At 41.8% G+C, this 20,722-nt stretch overlaps 1 protein-coding gene across 1 annotated transcript in view; it reads right to left on the bottom strand.

Annotated features, from left to right (window-relative positions):
• The window catches only part of LOC139366331 (ankyrin repeat domain-containing protein 50-like), a 35,583-nt gene extending 16,885 nt beyond the window's left edge, over positions 1 to 18,698 (bottom strand). The window contains exons 1-3 of the mRNA XM_071103693.1: positions 18,431 to 18,698; positions 16,427 to 17,489; positions 3,583 to 3,818 (exon numbers count right to left, since the gene is read on the bottom strand). Coding sequence (XP_070959794.1) covers positions 3,583 to 3,818; positions 16,427 to 16,929 — 739 coding nt within the window. The 5' untranslated portion in view covers positions 16,930 to 17,489; positions 18,431 to 18,698. The remainder of the gene's footprint in view (positions 1 to 3,582; positions 3,819 to 16,426; positions 17,490 to 18,430) is intronic.
• Between the last annotated feature and the right edge of the window lie 2,024 nt (positions 18,699 to 20,722).

Raw genomic sequence — 20,722 nt, 5'->3', positions numbered from 1 at the left:
GACTACAGCTCATCACTAGTGTGGACTACAGCTCCTCACTAGTGTGGACTACAGCTCTTCACTAGTGTGGACTACAGCTCTTCACTAGGGTGGACTACAGCTCCTCACTAGTGTGGACTACAGCTCTTCACTAGTGTGGACTACAGCTCTTCACTAGGGTGGACTACAGCTCCTCACTAGTGTGGACTACAGTCTCTCTCTGAAGAGACGTGAGAAGGAAACAAAAGCTGCTGATGAAACCATCGTTTCAGAGAACGGACGCAGCATAAATGGTGACACACAAGCATGGGGGGAGTAACAGGTATGTATGTGGTAGACATTAGTTATAGGAGTGATTTGTGCTCAATAGCCCAATGGATAAATGTTGTCTCGATAAAGTAATGAACAAGTGAACCATTATTTCCCTATGGAGGGCAGAAGAATGTCCCCTGGAAGGGTTTAGGCTTCCAGCCACCATTCCTGGGTGAAAAACTGAAATATGCCCGTCTTAAAATCCTGTTGCTATACATGGCCAAAAAGAGAACACCATACTGTGTGTGTCAGCCAATACTCCACTGAAAACTTTATTGGACAGATGGTATCCATCACTACAGTTCTACTGTACTCTGACAGGGAAACAAGACAGGGCTTCATCATGCATTCCGAATGAGTTTTCACATGATTAGTCAGTCGTTTTCAGTCAAGACTACAATGTTTCACTGTCCGCTGTTTACAAAGAGGGCACGGCAAACATAGTAAGGTAATCAGACAGTCCGGAAAGAAGCTCTTTCAGCTTAAATCCTGATCATGTTAACCTTCAAGACAAATCTGAGAGAGAGAGAGAGAGAGAGAGAGAGAGAGAGAGAGAGAGATACCATCCAAAATATTATCCAGGACCATTTGAGCTGAATGGTGGCCTACCCAATGACCTTTTGGTCAAAAGTCGTTCTCCAAACTCAATCTTCACTATATTCATGTGACCACAAAGTTCCCACAACCACAAAACAGCGTGTATTGGGCTACAAACACCTCCTCCGCTCAGGACAAAAGTGCTATTTTCAATAGGAGCATGCGGTCGCTTTACAGAGAGCGTGACGCTGCACTCTGGCAGTACTCTGCCAACACAAACTGGCCTCGTAAACAATACAGAGGACTATTTTTAGTGTACGCTTGGACTCAATTTGATACTCTAAGTCTTGTGGTCTATTTTCATCAAGCTCTACGGGAATTGTGAGTATTCGCACAGCGGTTAAAATAAGTGGGTGTGTCTAATGGACGATCAAGTAAGCGTGCATGTGTGTGGGAGGCTGCAGAGCTGAACGGTTGCTGATGGTGTGGAAAACACAGAACAATGAACACAGACTAAACCAAAATGAATGGCTTGACCACGTCAAGAAACTCTTCGAGTTTTGCTTTCTGTGAATGCTAAACCTATTACTCAGAAGCACAAGCCACTTTATCGGGTGTGTAGACTCTAGATCCTGTGACTGATACAACAGCTAGCAGCATTTCAAAACACACGTTTGACATGTTCATTTTCCCTCTGCAACAGACAGGTAAAACGTATCTCGCTGTTTTTATTATTCTGTCGGGCGTTTAAAGTGACAATAGGCTATGACATGGGCTTGGCCCTTATCATAGTGACAACTAAAGGGATGGTGAGGGCGGGAGTCAAACAGAAAACACAAGAGATAACTGTTGTTTATCGGATTGCTCCATGGTGAATCTTCCTCTCAATAAAACCATATCAAAACAACTGTAAATAAAAATACCAGTAATCGTTAATACCACTATTAATTATCAGGAAGCAAGTTCCCGATAATGCTTCCTGATGAGGATTATCATCAGGGATTTACATTGGTGGCATATACCAGCAGTAATTCCATCCCCAACAATTGATGTCTCATGAAATCCACAAATACGGATCTACGGTTGGGGGCAATCACAAATGTCTGATAGCTTTCCGCTCATGATGAATGGAATAACCGAAACGTTTAAAAAAATAGTATGCAAATCAGACAAAGCCTTCCACTCACGTCAATGTGTGCAATGCATCTGTGTGTTCTGTGGGCTAAGGACGGTACGGAAAGGAGACATGACAGAGCTATGATTCATCGGCCGCTATGTTCGGTTAGATCAATACTGTTAGGCAGGGGGTCCAGGTCACTGGTGTAATGGGAACTGAATGCCTCTGCAGACCTTCCAGCAACTATTACGTTTAATTATCTCGATGCAACGCTTACATTTCAATTTCATATCTATTTTATGTCCATCGGAATTGGCATGGCTGGTCCACACAAGGGTCAAAATATTGATTTAAGAATCCTCTCTCAAATTCCTGCTCATGTTATCGACGTACAAAACAAAACAGTGCCATAGAAGAGCTTCGGGCAGGCTTCCAGAAGCCTATCCTTTCACGATTCCAAAAGTCCTTGACTGTGCTCCGGAAAAAAAAAGTGTTTTCATACAGCGCATGTAAATATGATTGAATCTCTCTAGACATTTCTTGAGTTGTTTGCCCATCTTATTAACATTTGCAGTTATGTGGCAGAATATGAATCGGTACATCGTCTTGTTCAAAACTGCCAGCTTCCCTGCGTTAACCCTGCCCACAGCCAGTAATACCAAAACTAGCATAGCATAGGAATTCTATTCAGCAAGAAACCTTAATTGCATTTGGCAACCACTTTCTGAATAGAGCACAGAATAAACAGGGCTGTTTTAAATGGGGTTTTACATGATGTTTCAAGCAGCAACAGGAGGGCATCCGAATCTCCCACATATTGTGTTTGGAGAGCTGAAGGGGACACAACAGTGCAGGCTCTGCGGCGGGTATTACACCCACACTCTCTTACTGGTTCGATTAATGTTACGCCAGCCTCTCTGCTCATCACCCAATAGTGGGCTGTTATTCTGACAGCTCGATAATGGCCGCTAGTTCGGCTTGTCATGGCACAGAGAGCAGTAGTCGTTTTCGCAAGACACCGTGATATTTAAGCGTTCTGTGGCAGGACCTAATCTTTTTAGCATTTCACGATGTTAAAATCTATACGGAATTAGCATTCGCTGAGCCGACGTGGCTGGAAGCACAGCATGACATGTGCTTTGTTTAATAGTTGCCGAAAAGGCTGACATTTATCACGACACGGAGTAGAATAATCTGTACTCCAGAAGAAAATGGCATAACCTGCTCAGTAAGAGTTTAAATATAACTGAAAAGGCTTTTGCTATGATTACCTTACAGAAAACCCAAAGGAAATCCATATATCTCTTGAGAAACATATGCTTAACGTATGCAAACAAAAGCAGTTAAGAGGAAGTTTTATTCTTCAAGGAGCCACAAGTGGCAGACTAGTGTCAGTACAAGATGCCACATTCCCGTTAATTGTTTGTTTGTGTGGCCATGTGTGTTGTCTAAAGGGAACTAAAATGTGTTCTGCGATACATTTTTCCATTTGGTGAATATACGAAACAACATATATCAACTGCTGTATATAATCCTCACCATATGGATCCCAAAAGAAATGAAAAACAAAGTCTTTCAAAACCTGATGAGAACCCTATCACCCGACCCGAAAGATACCCAAACAAATTTACTCAGACCTGTGAACAGTTTGGTGATGGCCCTGTTCTGTCGGCGTGCTGAGCAGATGAGGAGGAGCCAGGGTGGGAAGAACTCATGGTGGCTGGCCAGAAGCTCAGCGATGGTTCTGGGGGTGCCTGAACCTGAAGACCTCTGTTCCCCCTCACCCAGCTGACAGCCTTCGTCAATAGAGTCTACCAGGAGGAAGAGGGCCTGCTGAGGCGGCTTGGCGCTCAAGAGTGGGAGGAGAACACACCTGTAGAGCAAAATAGAAGAGGAAAGATTTAGAAATCTCTCTGTGCACCTAACGCTTCCCACAGCAAATTGATACTGTTGAGGAGAGGTGAGGATGAAAGTCCACCTACATCAAAAATTGATTTAATGTCAGTCTGTATCAAACGTTTGATTGTGTCTTAGAAACTTTCTCTCAATCAACAGTTTAACTTTGAGGCCCTTGACCTGCCTTCACAGTGCAAACGCAATCTCTAAAACTGAAACCCCTTAAGGGAATTTAAATCTGCAGTACAGACATCACTGCATATAGACTGTATAACACTGCATATATACTGTATAACACTGCATATAGACTGTATAACACTGCATATAGACTGTATAACACTGCATATAGACTGTATACCACTGCATATAGACTGTATTACACTGCATATAGACTCTACAACACTGCATATAGACTGTATTACACTGCATATAGACTGTACAACACTGCATATAGACTCAATCCTCTAGATTGTTTATTAGCCGTCTGCTGAGAGAAAATGTGAGAGAAAATAACTGAATTTCAATTGAAAACAGACCGAGCAGGTCCACATGATTCAAATGAAGACAAGCCATGCTTACATGGACGACAACTGTCTGAAATAGTCAGGGAAATAATTTGAGAGTCGTTAAAAATCCCTGTCAGTGTTTGAGCCTACACACACACACACCCATTAAAACAGCCTGGATGCACTGTGAATAATGTACAGCATTAAACAACCAACACACAGCTATACTCACAAACCCAAAGGGTTTAAAGGCTGTATCGACATAACATAAGCGTGCAAGCCAAAGGGAAAAGTGAAGATCCCATTTGCTGGAATGATAATGCCTAGTATGACTGCGTGCATAAATGCCATGATGTCAGCCCTCTATTTGTTCCCGTTATTTTCCAACCACATGTTTGTGCTGGCAAGACTTTAGTGCCTGTGTACAGAGCTGCTACCCCAACCTGATTCCTGTGTTGAAACTGTTATTTTGCTGTTGTAAATTCCCACCACCGCTAAAACAGCCCTTAGTTATGCATGCCCTCGCTGATCCCCAAATTAGAATGTTTTAAATGTTACTTTAAGTCAGAATGCAATTCCAACGGCTCAGCAAACACTTTCTCAGCCAAACCTGCCCTCCAATCCTCTATTTTCCAGCAGCTCATTTTCTCAAGTGCAAGAAAGGGAGGGTAATGCGCAGTCATCAACCTTCAAGCTCCATCATTACATCGCACCATCTCAGAGAAAAATGGCTGATCGCTCTTTCTGACGACTGCAGCCCCACATCGAATCTGCAGTACAGGCAGGGAAACCAGCCAAGAGGAATGTCCATCTGCAGAGTTTGTGTGCTCCAAACTACTGCAGAGACGAACAAATTCACAGCGACAGCAATTCAGGCCTTGTTACGAGACAAAGAGCCATTCTTTCTCTAAAAATCAACTGCTTTCAGAACTGTTGACAACTGACTTTCCTGCAGGAAGGGGACAGGGGCCTGAAATGAACACAACAATGGGATGGGTGCCAGACTACCTTCCTAAGTACCTCAGCCTGTGATGAGTGTATTTGTGACGCATCCTGTTCCATCCTCAAAATATGCCAATAGCTGAGGCCCATTATCATTTTGGAAAGAAAGAGAACGTAAAACGAGCCTAATGCACCCGCCATCTGTTACGCTGCGGTCCCCATCTTCCACGGCCCGGCCACATTGTGCAAAGTGGGTTTCACTGTGATGTTTAGTGAAGATGTCTGGGCCGACAGTCAGCACTGGGCACCGTGCCCGCGTCTTACACATTTACTGAGTCGCTTTTATGGAGTGGGCGCTGAGCCTGAAATTTCCCCCGTCATGCAATGGCGCAGGGAGACTGGCTCAAGTCCAATATACATGTCCGGCCATGACACCATTCTATTAATGGAGTAGAGCTGCAGGTGAGTCAACGACTCACTGCGGAGACCCCATTGAAAAGCAATAGCTACTAGCATTCCACAGTGCCACAGTGGAAAACTAACGACTCTTCATTAGGAGAATCCATTTGAACGGGAGCACCTGGATTTCTTCCTTTAGAGAGTCCATTTAGCCTGCTCAGCTTCTTTGCAGAGTCAGGAGAGCTTAGCAGAAAAAGACTGTATGACAACAGTTGACTCATGCCCCATCAGGGGGGTAGACAGAGAAAAAGCAACCAGCCCCGAATTTGGAAAATGCATATTATTAATTTATACCATAAAGTGGAACTGACAGCATTTTACCTACTTTGTAGATATGAAACAAACAGACAATCATATCAGCCCAAAATATACCATTCCCAGTTTATGCTACAAAACCAACTTTATGAGGTTTTAAAATGAGGTTCTATTTGACTCAGCATTCCATGGCGTAGAGTTGGGCATTGTTTGCAGAATAGATGGATGCAGTACAATGCATGACTCATAATTCACCACAATACATTTTTTGGTAGTTCAACAAATATTGCTATCAGGTTGTAAATCACAGCTGGCCTGGTATATTGTATGCTGCCTCCAGCCATTCGGGATTAAGTTCCAATGACTCAATATTTTGGAAAGAAAACCAACTAATGTGAATACAATTCAACTAGCAAGGGCAATGATCACAAGTCAGTCATAAACTAGCCTATTAGCCACATTATCCACTGATGTAACTATTTAATTAGCGAGCTAAAAACACTGCGTCTAACTTCAGCTAGATACTGTTAGCTGCTGGGGGATGTCATGTCGTTGGACGAGTGGCTGAATTTTTATCCCCATATAGTTCTTCTGTGGCTACAGCTAGAGTTGCAGGTTAGTAAGAAATGTGGACTAATCAATAGGACTGTAAAGTTCCCAAAAGTAAGAGGACTCCCGTGGTGTTCACATATTTGCAGAAATCCATTCAGCTGTGTTTTGTGGCTTTTGGCTGAATGCATTCTAATGATCTAATATATATATATCTATATATATCTATATATATATATATGTGTATATATATATATATATATATATATACACACAGCGCTGCTATATATTTTTTTGTTTTAACCATGAAACCTTAATTTAATCATAACCAGTCTTTTTGATCTGACATAAGAGGTTTATATTTACCAATACCATAAGTTGGTGTAGAGCAGCGTTTCCCAAACTCGATCATCAGGACCCCAAGTGGTTCACGTTTTGGTTTTTGCGCTAACACTACACCGCTGATTCAAATGATCAAAGCTTGATGATTAGTGAATCAGCTGTGTAGTTCTAGGTCAAAAACAAAAACGTGCACCCCGTGGGATCCCGAGGACAAAGTTTGGGAAAGTCTGGTGGAGAGGAAATCATGCATGTAGTAGAAAAACTCAATAAAAAAATCATTAGTGTAGGTGCAAAAATAAGTGAACCCCAAGATGCATTGGTTAAATCAAGTAGGTAAGTAGAATCAGGTGGGTAAATAATGAACCAATCAAAGGAGAGATCATTAGGAAAGGGTTTGGGGCGAGACTCTGATAAATTGAGATCAGAAACCTGGTCAGTTTGGCGTGACCCATCCAGGTGAATGCAAAGCACACCATGCCGAGAGGAAAGCATATCTCAGAGGACATCAGGACGAGGGTAGTGAGGTCACATCAGTCTAGGGAAGGCTATAAAATCATCTCAAAAAGATTTGAGCTCCATCAGTCCACTTTTGACAAATGGAAAATGGAGACCATTTACAATGACAGCAACTCAGCCTAGAAGTGGACACCCTTCCAAAATATCCCCAGGAGCCTCAAGAACAATAGTAAATCAGGTAAAAGCCAACCCAAACAAAACATCTAGAGATTTGCAGACCTCCCTTGCTGCATCTCCGGTAACTGAGCTTCAACAATAAGAACACTGAACCAAAATGCTATTCATGGGAGGGTTTCTAGGAAAAAGCCTCTGCTGTCAAAAAAGAACCAAACGGCCCATTTTAACTTTGTCAGAGACCACCTGGAGAAACCTGAAGGTTTCTGGAAGTCCATTCTCTGGACCGATGAGTTCATATACAGTGGGGCAAAAAAGTATTTAGTCAGCCACCAATTGTGCAAGTTCTCCCACTTAAAAAGATGAGAGGCCTGTAATTTTCAGCATAGGTACACTTCAACTATGACAGACAAAATGAGAAGAAAAAAATCCAGAAAATCACATTGTAGGATCTTTAATGAATTTATTTGCAAATTATGGTGAGAAAATAAGTATTTGGTCAATAACAAAAGTTTATCTCAATACTTTGTTAGATACCCTTTGTTGGCAATGACAGAGGTCAAACATTTTCTGTAAGTCTTCACAAGGTTTTCACACACTGTTGCTGGTATTTTGGCCCATTGCAGATCTCCTCTAGAGCAGTGATGTTTTGGAGCTGTTGCTGGGCAACACAGACTTTCAAATCCCTCCAAAGATTTTCTATGGGGTTGAGATCTGGAGACTGGCTAGGCCACTCCAGGACCTTGAAATGCTTCTTACGAAGCCACTCCTTCGTTGCCCGGGCGGTGTGTTTGGGATCATTGTCATGCTGAAAGACCCAGCCACGTTTCATCTTCAATGCCCTTGCTGATGGAAGGAGGTTTTCACTCAAAATCTCACGATACATGGCCCCATTCATTCTTTCCTTTACACGGATCAGTCGTCCTGGTCCCTTTGCAGAAAAACAGTCCCAAAGCATGATGTTTCCACCCCCATGCTTCACAGTAGTATGGTGCTCTTTGGATGCAACTCAGCATTCTTGGTTCCCAAACACGACGAGTTGAGTTTTTACCAAAAAGTTATATTTTGGTTTCATCTGACCATATGACATGCTCCCAATCTTCTTCTGGATCATCCAAATGCTCTCTAGCAAACTTCAGACGGGCCTGGATATGTACTGGCTTAAGCAGAGGGACACGTCTGGCACTGCAGGATTTGAGTCCCTGGCGGCGTAGTGTGTTACTGATGGTAGGCTTTGTTACTTTGGTCCCAGCTCTCTGCAGGTCATTCACTAGGTCCCCCTGTGTGGTTCTGTGATTTTTGCTCACCGTTCTTGTGATCATTTTGACCCCACGGGGTGAAATCTTGCGTGGAGCCACAGATCGAGGGAGATTATCAGTGGTCTTGTATGTCCTCCATTTCCTAATAATTGCTCCCACAGTTGATTTCTTCAAACCAAGCTGCTTTCCTATTGCAGATTCAGTCTTCCCAGCCTGGTGCAGGTCTACAATTTTGTTTCTGGTGTCCTTTGACAGCTCTTTGGTCTTGGCCATAGTGGAGTTTGGAGTGTGACTGTTTGATGTTGTGGACAGGTGTCTTTTATACTGATAACAAGTTCAAACAGGTGCCATTAATACAGGTAACGAGTGGAGGACAGAGGAGCCTCTTAAAGAAGAAGTTACAGGTCTGTGAGAGCGATAAATCTTGCTTGTTTGTAGGTGACCAAATACTTATTTTCGACCATAATTTCCTACAATGTGATTATCTGGATTTTTTTTCTCATTTTGTCAGTACCTATGATGAAAATCTTTTTAAGTGGGAGAACTTGCACAATTGGTGGCTGCCTAATACTTTTTTGCCCCACTGTATATATTTTTAAATAACATAGTTTGGATGTCTTTACTGTCATTTTACAATGTAGAAAATAATAAAAATAAAGAATAACCCTTGAATGAATAGGTGTGTCCAAACTTTTGACTGGTACTGTACTTGTTTTCTCAGCTTGTCATTGGTCAAAGACTACAAAACAAAACCAACAGGAATCTATTAAGCAAATACTTAAATGCAGAAAATAATGTCTGTGGTAAATACAGGCTTGGGAGATCTTATACATGTTGTTCTATGAGTTAATATCAGTCAGTTACCATGAGCTTTATGAATTATCCTTGTTTTGGTTACATAAATGCTTCAAAATTCACAAGTGACGTTAGCTAATGAAGATGATCTCATAGAACAACACGTATAAGATCTCCTAAGCCTGTGTTGACCGCAGACCTTAGTTTCTACATTTACCCCCTCCCCCCCCCCCGAGAAAAAAACTTTATTTCCCCCATAGGCTTTGGCCAACGAGCCATGGCGGAGTTAGCCTCCGTTAGTGCCTACAAAAAGACACCATTACTATTGCTCTCTAGGAGACTTCAGCTGAATGCTTCATAAACAAATGAAGGACTTTTCATCTTGCATGTATACAGAGGTGAATTGGTAACTATGCTGGAATGAACAATACTAGCATTTTGTCAAAGAGGAGTCAAGAAAGTACAGCAAAGCATTTAGAGTATAAAGCAATGGGGATCTCAGACATGTCAACATTTCTAAAGCTCAAACAACTGCATCTCCACAACCCACAAGTCTCTGCAAGTAGAAAACCATTTCTGACATTTTCTGATAAACTGCACAGTTTATCAAGATCTTTTTTTTTGGCATAAAGCTATTCTGCCCACAATTCATATCTCCATGGGATTCCCCCCTCCTCCCTGCAGTAGCAAGGAGTCATGGATTGGTTGACTGGATTTACTGAATGTGGGCTTTTAGACAAAGCGTTTTTCTCCAGAAGGAAGACTAAATGTATGTATAAATGGCTACTACAACTTAGCAGTAACTTGACTCAAGGTGAAAACGGCAAATTAGTTGGCGACAACTTAGCAGTAACTTGAGTCAAGGTGAAAACGGCAAATTAGTTGGCTTACAGACAGACAAAGGGGGGAATCTGGTAATGAGTTGATGTATGTTGCAAAATCTATTTTCTGCAGACATCCTAGAAAAGGGAGAGGTCTAGAGCTGTCGTAAACAGTGCTCTAGAGACAGTTCATGCAATACAAGGTAAAGACAGGAGTGGTTAGCCTATACAATTCAATAACCTACACAAAAACAACGTATTTTGTTCTTTGGAATTCATCTATTTCAAACAAAGCAACAAAAAAAAACTAAACATGAGTCCAATTTGGCATAACCAGAAAATGTATTTAAATGTTGTGCTTTTAAGCTATTTAAGATAGTTGATTGATCACAAACAGGTTTATTCCCTACACTAACCCCTGAAATGATATACGTTTCTAAGTGGTAAGGTGTGCATTCCTGGCCAGGCTGCCAGTGATTCAACAATGTCAGTGGGATCTGAAATTTCCTCCTGCCAACTCCCAGACAAATTTTCTTTTAACATTTGATTAAACCTTTATTTTGACAGGGAGTCAATGCTGACACCCAATGTCTCTTTTCCAGATGATCCCTGTATAGCACCACAATACACATCAAAATACAATAAACACGTGAAACTACACATTCATATGCACACTAAACTAGACGTTATTATACAGAACAACACACAAAAAGCTTAACAAAATCATAAAAAAACAGACACATTCTTCAGTAAAAAACTTCCCTAAGATCCGTCTGAAATGCCCTAGAGGCACCAATTCCTTCCATTTTAAAGTGCATTGTATATCATTCCACACGCAACGGATCTACCTAACTCCCTAGACGTCAAAGGAGTCTCCAGAGTGAATCAACCCTGTGAACGGGTTTGATCACTTTTCATTTTAAATCTTAACAGTGATGTTAGGTGAGTCGGAAGTTTGTGGAGCAGGCCTTCGTAAATAAAAAGAGTGTAATAATGTGATCTACGTGACTTCAAAGCGGTCCAGACAAATATTTTGGTAAAGAATACAGTGATGAGTAATGAAACTGTCTCCAGTGATAAAACGGTATCCAGGGCTTTAATAGTAGAGGCAGATTCACTTTGATAAATAGTATCACCATAACCAAGAACAGGTGGAAAGGTTGACTGCACAATCTGCTTCCTGCTGACGAGAGAGAAACCAGATCTGTTTCTGTTCAAAAAAGCCCACTTTAAATCTTAGTTTCTTAACCTCCTACCCCTATGTATATACTTCTGTTAAAATTGGACTCTGGGACACGCTACACAGTACACACACAGCATGGTAAATGTCTGACGAAGCAGCCTGTGGGGGCAATGAGAGGGTCTCCTGTATTTCATCCTGATGAGGACACACAAGAAAACATCATGTGCAAGACAAAGCATATGAAACTTCCTTCCCTCCCATTCACTCCAGTCAGCGCGAGACAGAAGTAGGCATATCCCACACGGCATTGCCGAATTGACATCCTCTGAAAGCACAACAAAAATTTTGCCGGGGCTTTCATTTCACATCACTTAGAGACCCTCCCCGTATCCGAATACGTGCAGCCAGCAGCTCAGTTAACATTTAATATGTTCGTCATGCAAACACGCAAAGGGGATCCGATGAACGTGTTTGGGCTATTTGTTGTCATAACACCCACTCCCATACCCACCGCCCCTGTATGCCAAGTTAAAGCGACGTGGACAGGGGGGCTGGCTCCAGAATGCTGAGTCATAGCTGCAGCCACTGAGACCGTCTCTCTGGCTGTCTGGGGCTGAGGCTGACGCGCCACAGCGGCATCCTTTAAAACGTGGCCTAATCTGCAGTGAGTCTTCCGCAGCCGTGCACCACATGAAGGGCGCGCGGCACTTTCATCTTCGATTAGCATCCTCTTCTTTCCCCCCGACTGCCCCTCTGCAGTCCCCAACCTTCTAGGCAACAGTACAATAAGTACTGCAAAGTACAATAAGTACTACAAAGTACAAAAACAGAGTACAAGTACTGATCCAACTTTACAAGAACTGTGCCTTTATAATGATGTATTTCGACGGTAGGCAGATACATAGTTGCACCTGTTTGTGGCATGCAAATAAGCTCAGAGTAAAGATGCATTTTTCAGGATACCAGCGATGTTATGGTGAATTGCATCAGACGATCATGACACAGGATTGTGAAGTTAGGACAATCATATACCATGAACATAAGTGTCAGCAGAGTTTCAATACATCCAGATCACTATCCATCATTTATGGAGTTTATGAATGTTGATGTTATTAATAACATCCGAAGCTTCAACTACAGTAGACGAAAAGCAGCATATTGCTGTCAATGTGATTTGTAAAGGCTAGCAACAAACTTGTCATCGCCTTCAGTCCTTGCATGTAAAAAGCTTTAGAACAGTAGCTTGTTATGCTAGCTGTAGGCCTATGTATTTAACAATGTTTTTTATTTGGAGCACATATAGAACATTTGGAAAAGCCACAATCAACTTTCAAAGAAAAAGGGTCATAAAGGCAAGAACTCAAACCTGGTTTTCAGATTCAAGCCATGAACACGCTACAAGCTCCCTTTGCTACCACGCACAGATTTGCCTGGCAGTTATTCAAACAACTGCACGCCCATTTGAAAATTAGACTTACAAACAAACCCCAAAAGCTCTCACCTAAACAAAAAAGTAATCTCCCCTCTCAGCACATTTCCCAGTGCCTTCAGCTTTTAGAGTGCCCACATGACTGAGTTAATTCCACCTATTTATGTGTGCTCTTTTGTCCCGAGGAAAAAAAGACATGTTGGGGAGAGAGAGACTGTTGTTGGATAGTTTCAAACAAGGCCACATTTAATTACACTGCTAGTGCTCTAGTCAAAACATGGTAGAGGCCATTAATAGAGGGAAAGCATATTGTAGTTAGATCCCCTCCCTCCCAGGTTTTCATAATGCCTTTGTTCCTATGCAAGATATCCTATTCGAGATATAGCTTACTCTGGTGACTAGAAAAGCACACAATGGTGAATGGAGAGGATGGCAGTGCATAGGATGGAGATGTCAACCAACGTCTGAACCAGGTTTATTGCATTGACACACAACCGATGATTACGATCAACATACACGCTTGTTTGGCTTTGACGAGGAATTTGGTTAAACTCTCTGGTATTCACATGCTGGTAAGGTTTTAAAACTGAGTGGGGCCAAAGGCTAAACAAGACTGGTGGAAAAATCTGTCGACGTGCCCTTGAGCAAGACACTTAACCCTAATTGCTCCTGTAAGTCACTCTGGATAAGAGCATCAGTTAAATGACAAAAATGTAACAAATGAACACACTCTTTTTCATTTATTGATCGAGAATATAGCCTAGTTATTGGAACACGTTCACCTGAGATGAGTTTTCCGCCCACTGTGAAATGATATCCCTAAAGTCAATTAGGGTAACCATCATTTTGGAAGAATAATAAACTTTTTCTATATTCCTCCATTATTTGCTTTGCCTATTGTAAATGCCAGTCCGCAAAAATATAGCGGAGGATTTTGGCTTGGCTACAGATCTTCCACATTCCAACGTTCTGCAACCTGACAACATCTAGTAGATTGCCAAGGGGCCGTGAGATTATTTGTGTACAACAGTATCCACGACACTTTTACACCTGAGATGGTGATAAGAAATTCTTCAGAGTTCATATTTACTCCCCAAACAAAAGGCTGTGATCTTCATTGGATAAGAATTCTGTATGTTGTCCACCAAGTCTGAACCAAATCTCAAGCAGTGAAGAAATACCCTTGTTTGGGCCAGGATTAGTTGGTGATGCAGTCTGTGAGAAGCACTCCATTCCTTTGACAGTGACCAGAAATGGACCTCTGTATTTCCACAGGTTGTCCATGTCCCCATGTTAACCTGTCTTCAATCTCAAAGTTCACAGTCAAGTCCCAGGCATCAATAGTGCCTTATTACTATACTAACTGACACAGGGCTACTTCCTCAACTTCCGTTGGGAAAGGTGTATAACCCAAGGGAAATCAATGAGTCTGTTGACTATTTAAAAATGATTTACCTCACTGAACGTTTGACCTACTTTCCCAGTGTGTGATGTAGAGATGGTGCAATACGCATCACCAGATGGCCAGACATGAGGCATGTGTGTTCAACACTGCATTCCGTCCCATGTGTGTAATAGTATAGACTGGCTGACCCATCCCATGTGTGTAATAGTACAGACTGGCTAATTCATCCCATGTATGTAATAGTATAGACTGGCTAACCCATCCCATCTATGTAATAGTATAGACTGGCTAACCCATCCCATCTATGTAATAGTACAGACTGGCTAACCCATCCCATGTATGTAATAGTATAGACTGGATAATCCATCCCATGTGTGTAATAGTATAGACTAGCTAACCCATCCCATGTATGTAATAGTATAGACTGGCTGACCCATCCCATGTATGTAATAGTATAGACTGGCTAATTCATCCCATGTGTGTAATAGTATAGACTGGCTAATCCATCCCATATATGTAATAGTATAGACTGGCTAATCCATCCCATGTGTGTAATAGTATAGACTGGCTAATTCATCCCATCTATGTAATAGTATAGACAGGCTAATTCATCCCATCTATGTAATAGTATAGACTGGCTAATCCATCCCATGTATGTAATAGTATAGACTGGCTAATTTATCCCATGTATGTAATAGTATAGACTGGCTAATTCATCCCATGTATGTAATAGTATAGACTGGCTAATCCATCCCATGTATGTAATAGTATAGACTGGCTAATTCATCCCATGTGTGTAATAGTATAGACTGGCTAATCCATCCCATGTATGTAATAGTATAGACTGGCTCACCCATCCCATGTATGTAATAGTATAGACTGGCTAACCCATCCCATGTGTGTAATAGTATAGACTGGCTAATTCATCCCATGTATGTAATAGTATAGACTGGCTAATTCATCCCATGTATGTAATAGTATAGACTGGCTAACCCATCCCATGTATGTAATAGTATAGACTGGCTAATTCATCCCATGTGTGTAATAGTATAGACTGGCTAATCCATCCCATGTATGTAATAGTATAGACTGGCTAATTCATCCCATGTATGTAATAGTATAGACTGGCTAATTCATCCCATGTATGTAATAGTATAGACTGGCTAATCCATCCCATGTATGTAATAGTATAGACTGGCTAAATCATCCCATGTATGTAATAGTATAGACTGGATAATTCATCCCATGTATGTAATAGTATAGACTGGCTAATCCATCCCATGTGTGTAATAGTATAGACTGGCTAATTCATCCCATCTATGTAATAGTATAGACAGGCTAATTCATCCCATCTATGTAATAGTATAGACTGGCTAATCCATCCCATGTATGTAATAGTATAGACTGGCTAATTCATCCCATGTATGTAATAGTATAGACTGGCTAATTCATCCCATGTATGTAATAGTATAGACTGGCTAATTCATCCCATCTATGTAATAGTATAGACTGGCTAACCCATCCCATGTGTGTAATAGTATAGACTGGCTAACCCATCCCATGTATGTAATAGTATAGACGGATAATTCATCCCATGTGTGTAATAGTATAGACTGATAATTCATCCCATGTGTGTAATAGTATAGACTGGCTAACATGTCGTGTAGACAAGTCATGCAAGTAACATACACACATAGCAGTTAGCCCCAGTCTAACAGTTGTTATCCTGTATGTCCAATTGTACTTGTATTAGATATATGTTCTTCCCTTTGGCCACCTGAGCTTTGGTGCCACTTAAAATAACTGACCTTTCCTCAACCAAGGGCTAGTGGGGACAGTCCCACAGCATGCCACACAAGAGGAAAACAACAACACAAACACTTCATCAATGGGTAGGGGGAGAGAGGAGGTTGGGGTTAAGGAAAGTGTTTGAGAAGTGAAAAGGGGAGGGGTGGGGTAAGGCAAGGAAGGGAGAGGAGGGAAGGGGGTGGGGTAGCAGGTTTCACTTACCTCTTGAAAGCCTCAGTGGGGTTTCTCTCACACTCCCCGGGCTGCAGGGCGCTCTGCACCGCTGGTTCATGCACCTTCTCCTTGTAATCCGGCACCAGGCCGCTCTGGCAGATCTGGGCCACCAGGCCTCGGATGAAGCCGCCAAGGCAGAGTGTGTCCGAGTCGTCCGCACGGCAAAAATGGAAGGCCAGATTCTGCTGCTGCATCCCCCGATGAGCCCCCTGGGCTGAGGTGGGCCACAGAAGTTCTGTGCATAGGGCCGTCTTCCCACTCCCAGGCCCCCCCACCAGCAACACCCCCCAGGTGGTGGCCTTCGCAGAGCCTGCTGCGGAACTGCCGCTGGGGTTGGGTGCGCCAGTACCGGAGGCAGAGGACTGCTTGCTGGGAGTGGTGGTCACACCACTCAGGCCATTCGTTTTTTCCCGGATGCAGTGCTGGATCTTGTGGAAGACCCAGTCCCTGCAGTAAAAACGCTTCCCCTGCAGCAAACTGGTTTGGGCCATTTTGAGATACTGCTATTCCGACTATTCCTCATAGGGCTTTCCTTGCCCTCACATTTTCAACCCAGAGTGGGCCAGCTGTAAATTCGAATATCCATTTTGTTGACTCCACATGTGCTTTTCCAAGTTGATTGCAGCTGTCCTTAGCGTTGTCATAAAGCCAAAGTGAAACTGAGGCTCCCTTCTGAGAAAACACAGAATGGTTTTGGACAAGAAAAGCAGTTTTTGAGACGTCGCTTAATATATGGGGCAAGAAAAGAGTCACAATTGAGGCTTATACTGTACATTTTCCACTAACTTTTTCCATGGCTTTCTCATTGGCTGGACTGAATGCCCAGTGTTATTCCAGGTTTGTTGCTTTAACATGGTGTTGTGCATGACAGGGCACAGGGCTTTGAGTGCATCCACTTTCAAACTCAACCACTGCTTGATTAGCCCTGAGAGTCAGTTATCTGTTTCCCTTGATACATTTCAAAGAGAAACTGGAGCAGAGATATTGTTTCCATTACATTTGCCAGAGATGCGTTGGTCTGTCCATAAACATTGAGCGCCTGGTCACTTTCCTGGAATAAACAGTTTGGTGTAAAAAAAAATAATAATCAGATTAGCGGTTCAACTTCTATCTAGCAATACAACTACACAGTTCACTCCCATTTCGTAAATGCATAGCATTTGCTGAATGGGGAGTTTGTTTATAACACAGTAACTAACAAGACATTGCAGATGGTCCTCACACTTGGATTCTGGGCATGGTTTCGTTCAGTTTCTCTAGCCTACTCACTGATCCTTCTTCTTTCCTATGTGGCTGTGTCGCAAATAATTCACATCCGTCCTGAACGGGGAAAAACTCCAAATGAGAGGACCCCCTTTCTCTTCCTACTACACCGATTATCCCTATCCCCCATAATGGCTAAAAGCAATAACCTTAAAGTGTCGGATTCTATTCAGATCTGTCATACAGGTGGGCGCTATTCTGCATAACAGTAATAGGTATATCACTTTAAAACACATATATTATGTCCGGTAAATGTTATTATTCACCTTTCTCCAGTTTTCTAGGCACACATTTTATCGCGTAACCATTATAGCCTGCTATAGCGCTCTCATTTTAGAAAGAAATGACAAGAGGTAGTTTAAAAAAAAAACTCATTACCGAAATGCAACGGCAAAAAAAACAACCTACGAATAGGTAGACACAACCGCTATTAGGGGTAAACCAAACCAGTCTTGGACCAAAGACTGGTTAGGCTACACCGTCTTTTGTATGACAAAAAACCTCACCCATTTCTAAAATATAATACAATCGAACACCTTTAGTCAATCTAAAAACATACACTATGTAAAGATAATGTCATGCCCATTAAGAGCAAATAGGTCAATTAACTGAATGCTGCCCGTAATCTTGTAAAATACAATGCAACTATTTTTGAAACTTTAAGCAAATGTGTATAACGTTTTTCAATGTTACAGTTTCAAATGTCTCGTATAGCCTGCGGCTTCTCACCTCTTGCTGAATCTCCCTTTTCTTTAGGTTTCTGTGTCCGTGGTAAAACCATCTGTCGTCTAACCAAATGCTATGCTTTAAAAGCAATATTTGATTTGCTTAATAGATTTCCAAGCCCCATCTTCCACTTCGTCCATCCGCGTCTTTGCATTATTCTATATTTCAGCAGCGGCGGTTCCTGCTATCCAACACAGCACTGTAACCAGTAAACCATTCTCTTCCTCCAAACGCTCTCCAAAATTCCATCCCTCCTTGCATACAGAGCACACACGCAGGATGGACGCAAAGTCTGATGGGAATTGGGGTTTTGGCTCCCGAAGCCGCCATTATAACGGCCAAATAAACGCACATTTTCGGAATTTTAAAGAACAACTATAATTCGTTTTTTTCGTGTTCGCGTTAAAACCAGCCGTTTTCTTTCTTTACATAGATGTATAACAATGCTAATATAGGCCTAATGTTATTACGACAATGTTGCATAGAGGAAAAAGTGACAGTAAAAAAAATTCCAGACAATTTATAATCACTGATGACCTTTGAGGTACCATTAATCATTCAAGGCACTATGGTGTAAAACATTGTTTTCCAACTGGTTGATCACTTGGGTGTTTTCAGAACAGAATACAGGAATTACCAGGCTAACTGCCTAAGATCACTGATTATTTGATTAAAGAATGACAAGAATGGTGTTGCAGTTGTAACACGTTGTAATTAAAAACAGTGTTGCTTGTGCTTGCAGTTCACACCGAGTAAATTAGTGTTTTAATTTCAAAGTAAACACCTTTCCTTCTTGTAAAAGTGTTGTCTGACCCTTACCCTCTGGGGAAGGTATGCTTATAGAGCTGCCCCCAGTGGACACGACAGAGAGAGATAAGCAAATCTATATATTGAACCCAGCCTTTCTCCTGTAATCACACACACATACACACTCATCTCCTCTCTCTGTCTCCTCCTACATGTACCTCTCACTAATACAGTATGCCATGCAGGGTCTCCACCCACAGAGAAGTATGGATCTATGTTTCATCTGGCTGTTCACACGAAAATAACAAAACACAATCACCTCCAACGTACTACTCACTTCATACAGGCAACATTTGCATGGCACTCTTGTGAGAAGAGAGTGGTTGTTAATGTGCACTGCACCCGATTCTAATGTCAGCTGGAGTTGATGTGTTACGAGCTCATTCCCTTAAGCTGTGGTAAAGCTGCGTGTTGCTGTTTATACCACGCACAAACTGCTCAGTAGGTGTATCCAACAATGCATTCAAGCCAATCTGCGGAATTTGGGTAATTTTCCCTCTCTGTGCCAGTTAAATACCAACTGGTTAATTTCAGAACAAGACACAGGTTAGGGGGGTCATTGTGTGCCGTAACAATGATTCTCGTTTGTAAATATGTCCAATATATTCTACCTCAATTTGACATCAACAGTTTAACACATTTGGTGTATTAGGTTGGCAGCAGGTTATTTATTTGGGGAAAATAGTGTAGAGAGAGTATCCATGTCTCTACCATTTTGTACTCTTGCTGAAATGTTGGCAGATGCTCTACTGCCCTGTAAAAAGGTTGTTGCTATATAGGTATCTAAAACACAGCTCTTCAGGGCCTGAGAATGTAGGTTAATGGGTTACTGCTGGCTGTTCATATTGCGCCTTCTTGCCTTGCAACTTAAGGATAAAGAATGGGACCTTTAAAATGGCAATCAAAACAAAAAGATATTGGCCATTTGCTGATGTGGTTTGCAGATCTGGGGTAAAAAATATTTGTAATATATATCATTTATTTCAACACTACAGACAGCAAACAAAGCCCAGAGGACTGCAATGTGCATCCAACATTTTGAGGGTATCCACTTCAAGCTTATTCCACTCAAACATTACAGCACACTTTCCAAAACAAACATGTATTTCATAAAAGCATACATGCAAATCAATATATTCCACAGTGAAGACAATGTAACATTGATGAACAATAAGAGGCATCATATTATTTTTTTCTTCTTCACATGCAATAGCACTTAGTGTACTTCACAAATCCCAGCAGCAGGTCAGCAGGTGAATAATACTTAGCAATCACTCAATGCGGCTCCTTGATTTGAGCATGCTCCAAGAACAAATACCTATTTTAAGGTGTGTGTGTATAGGCACAGCATAGTTATTGAAGTAATTTAGGGGCATGACTAATGTGCATAGCAGTAATTGTTTGGCTTGCTGCATCCTGGACTCAAAGCATGAATCACCTTCTGTAATAGATTAGCAATCATATAGTCTAAATATCAATATCCCATTA

The sequence above is a fragment of the Oncorhynchus clarkii genome, chromosome 14, assembly GCF_045791955.1.
Source record: "Oncorhynchus clarkii lewisi isolate Uvic-CL-2024 chromosome 14, UVic_Ocla_1.0, whole genome shotgun sequence".
In the NCBI taxonomy this organism is placed as follows: Eukaryota; Metazoa; Chordata; class Actinopteri; order Salmoniformes; family Salmonidae; genus Oncorhynchus; species Oncorhynchus clarkii.
The sequence above is the reverse complement of the archived record's forward strand: the minus strand, read 5'-3'. Positions and strand labels throughout refer to the sequence as shown.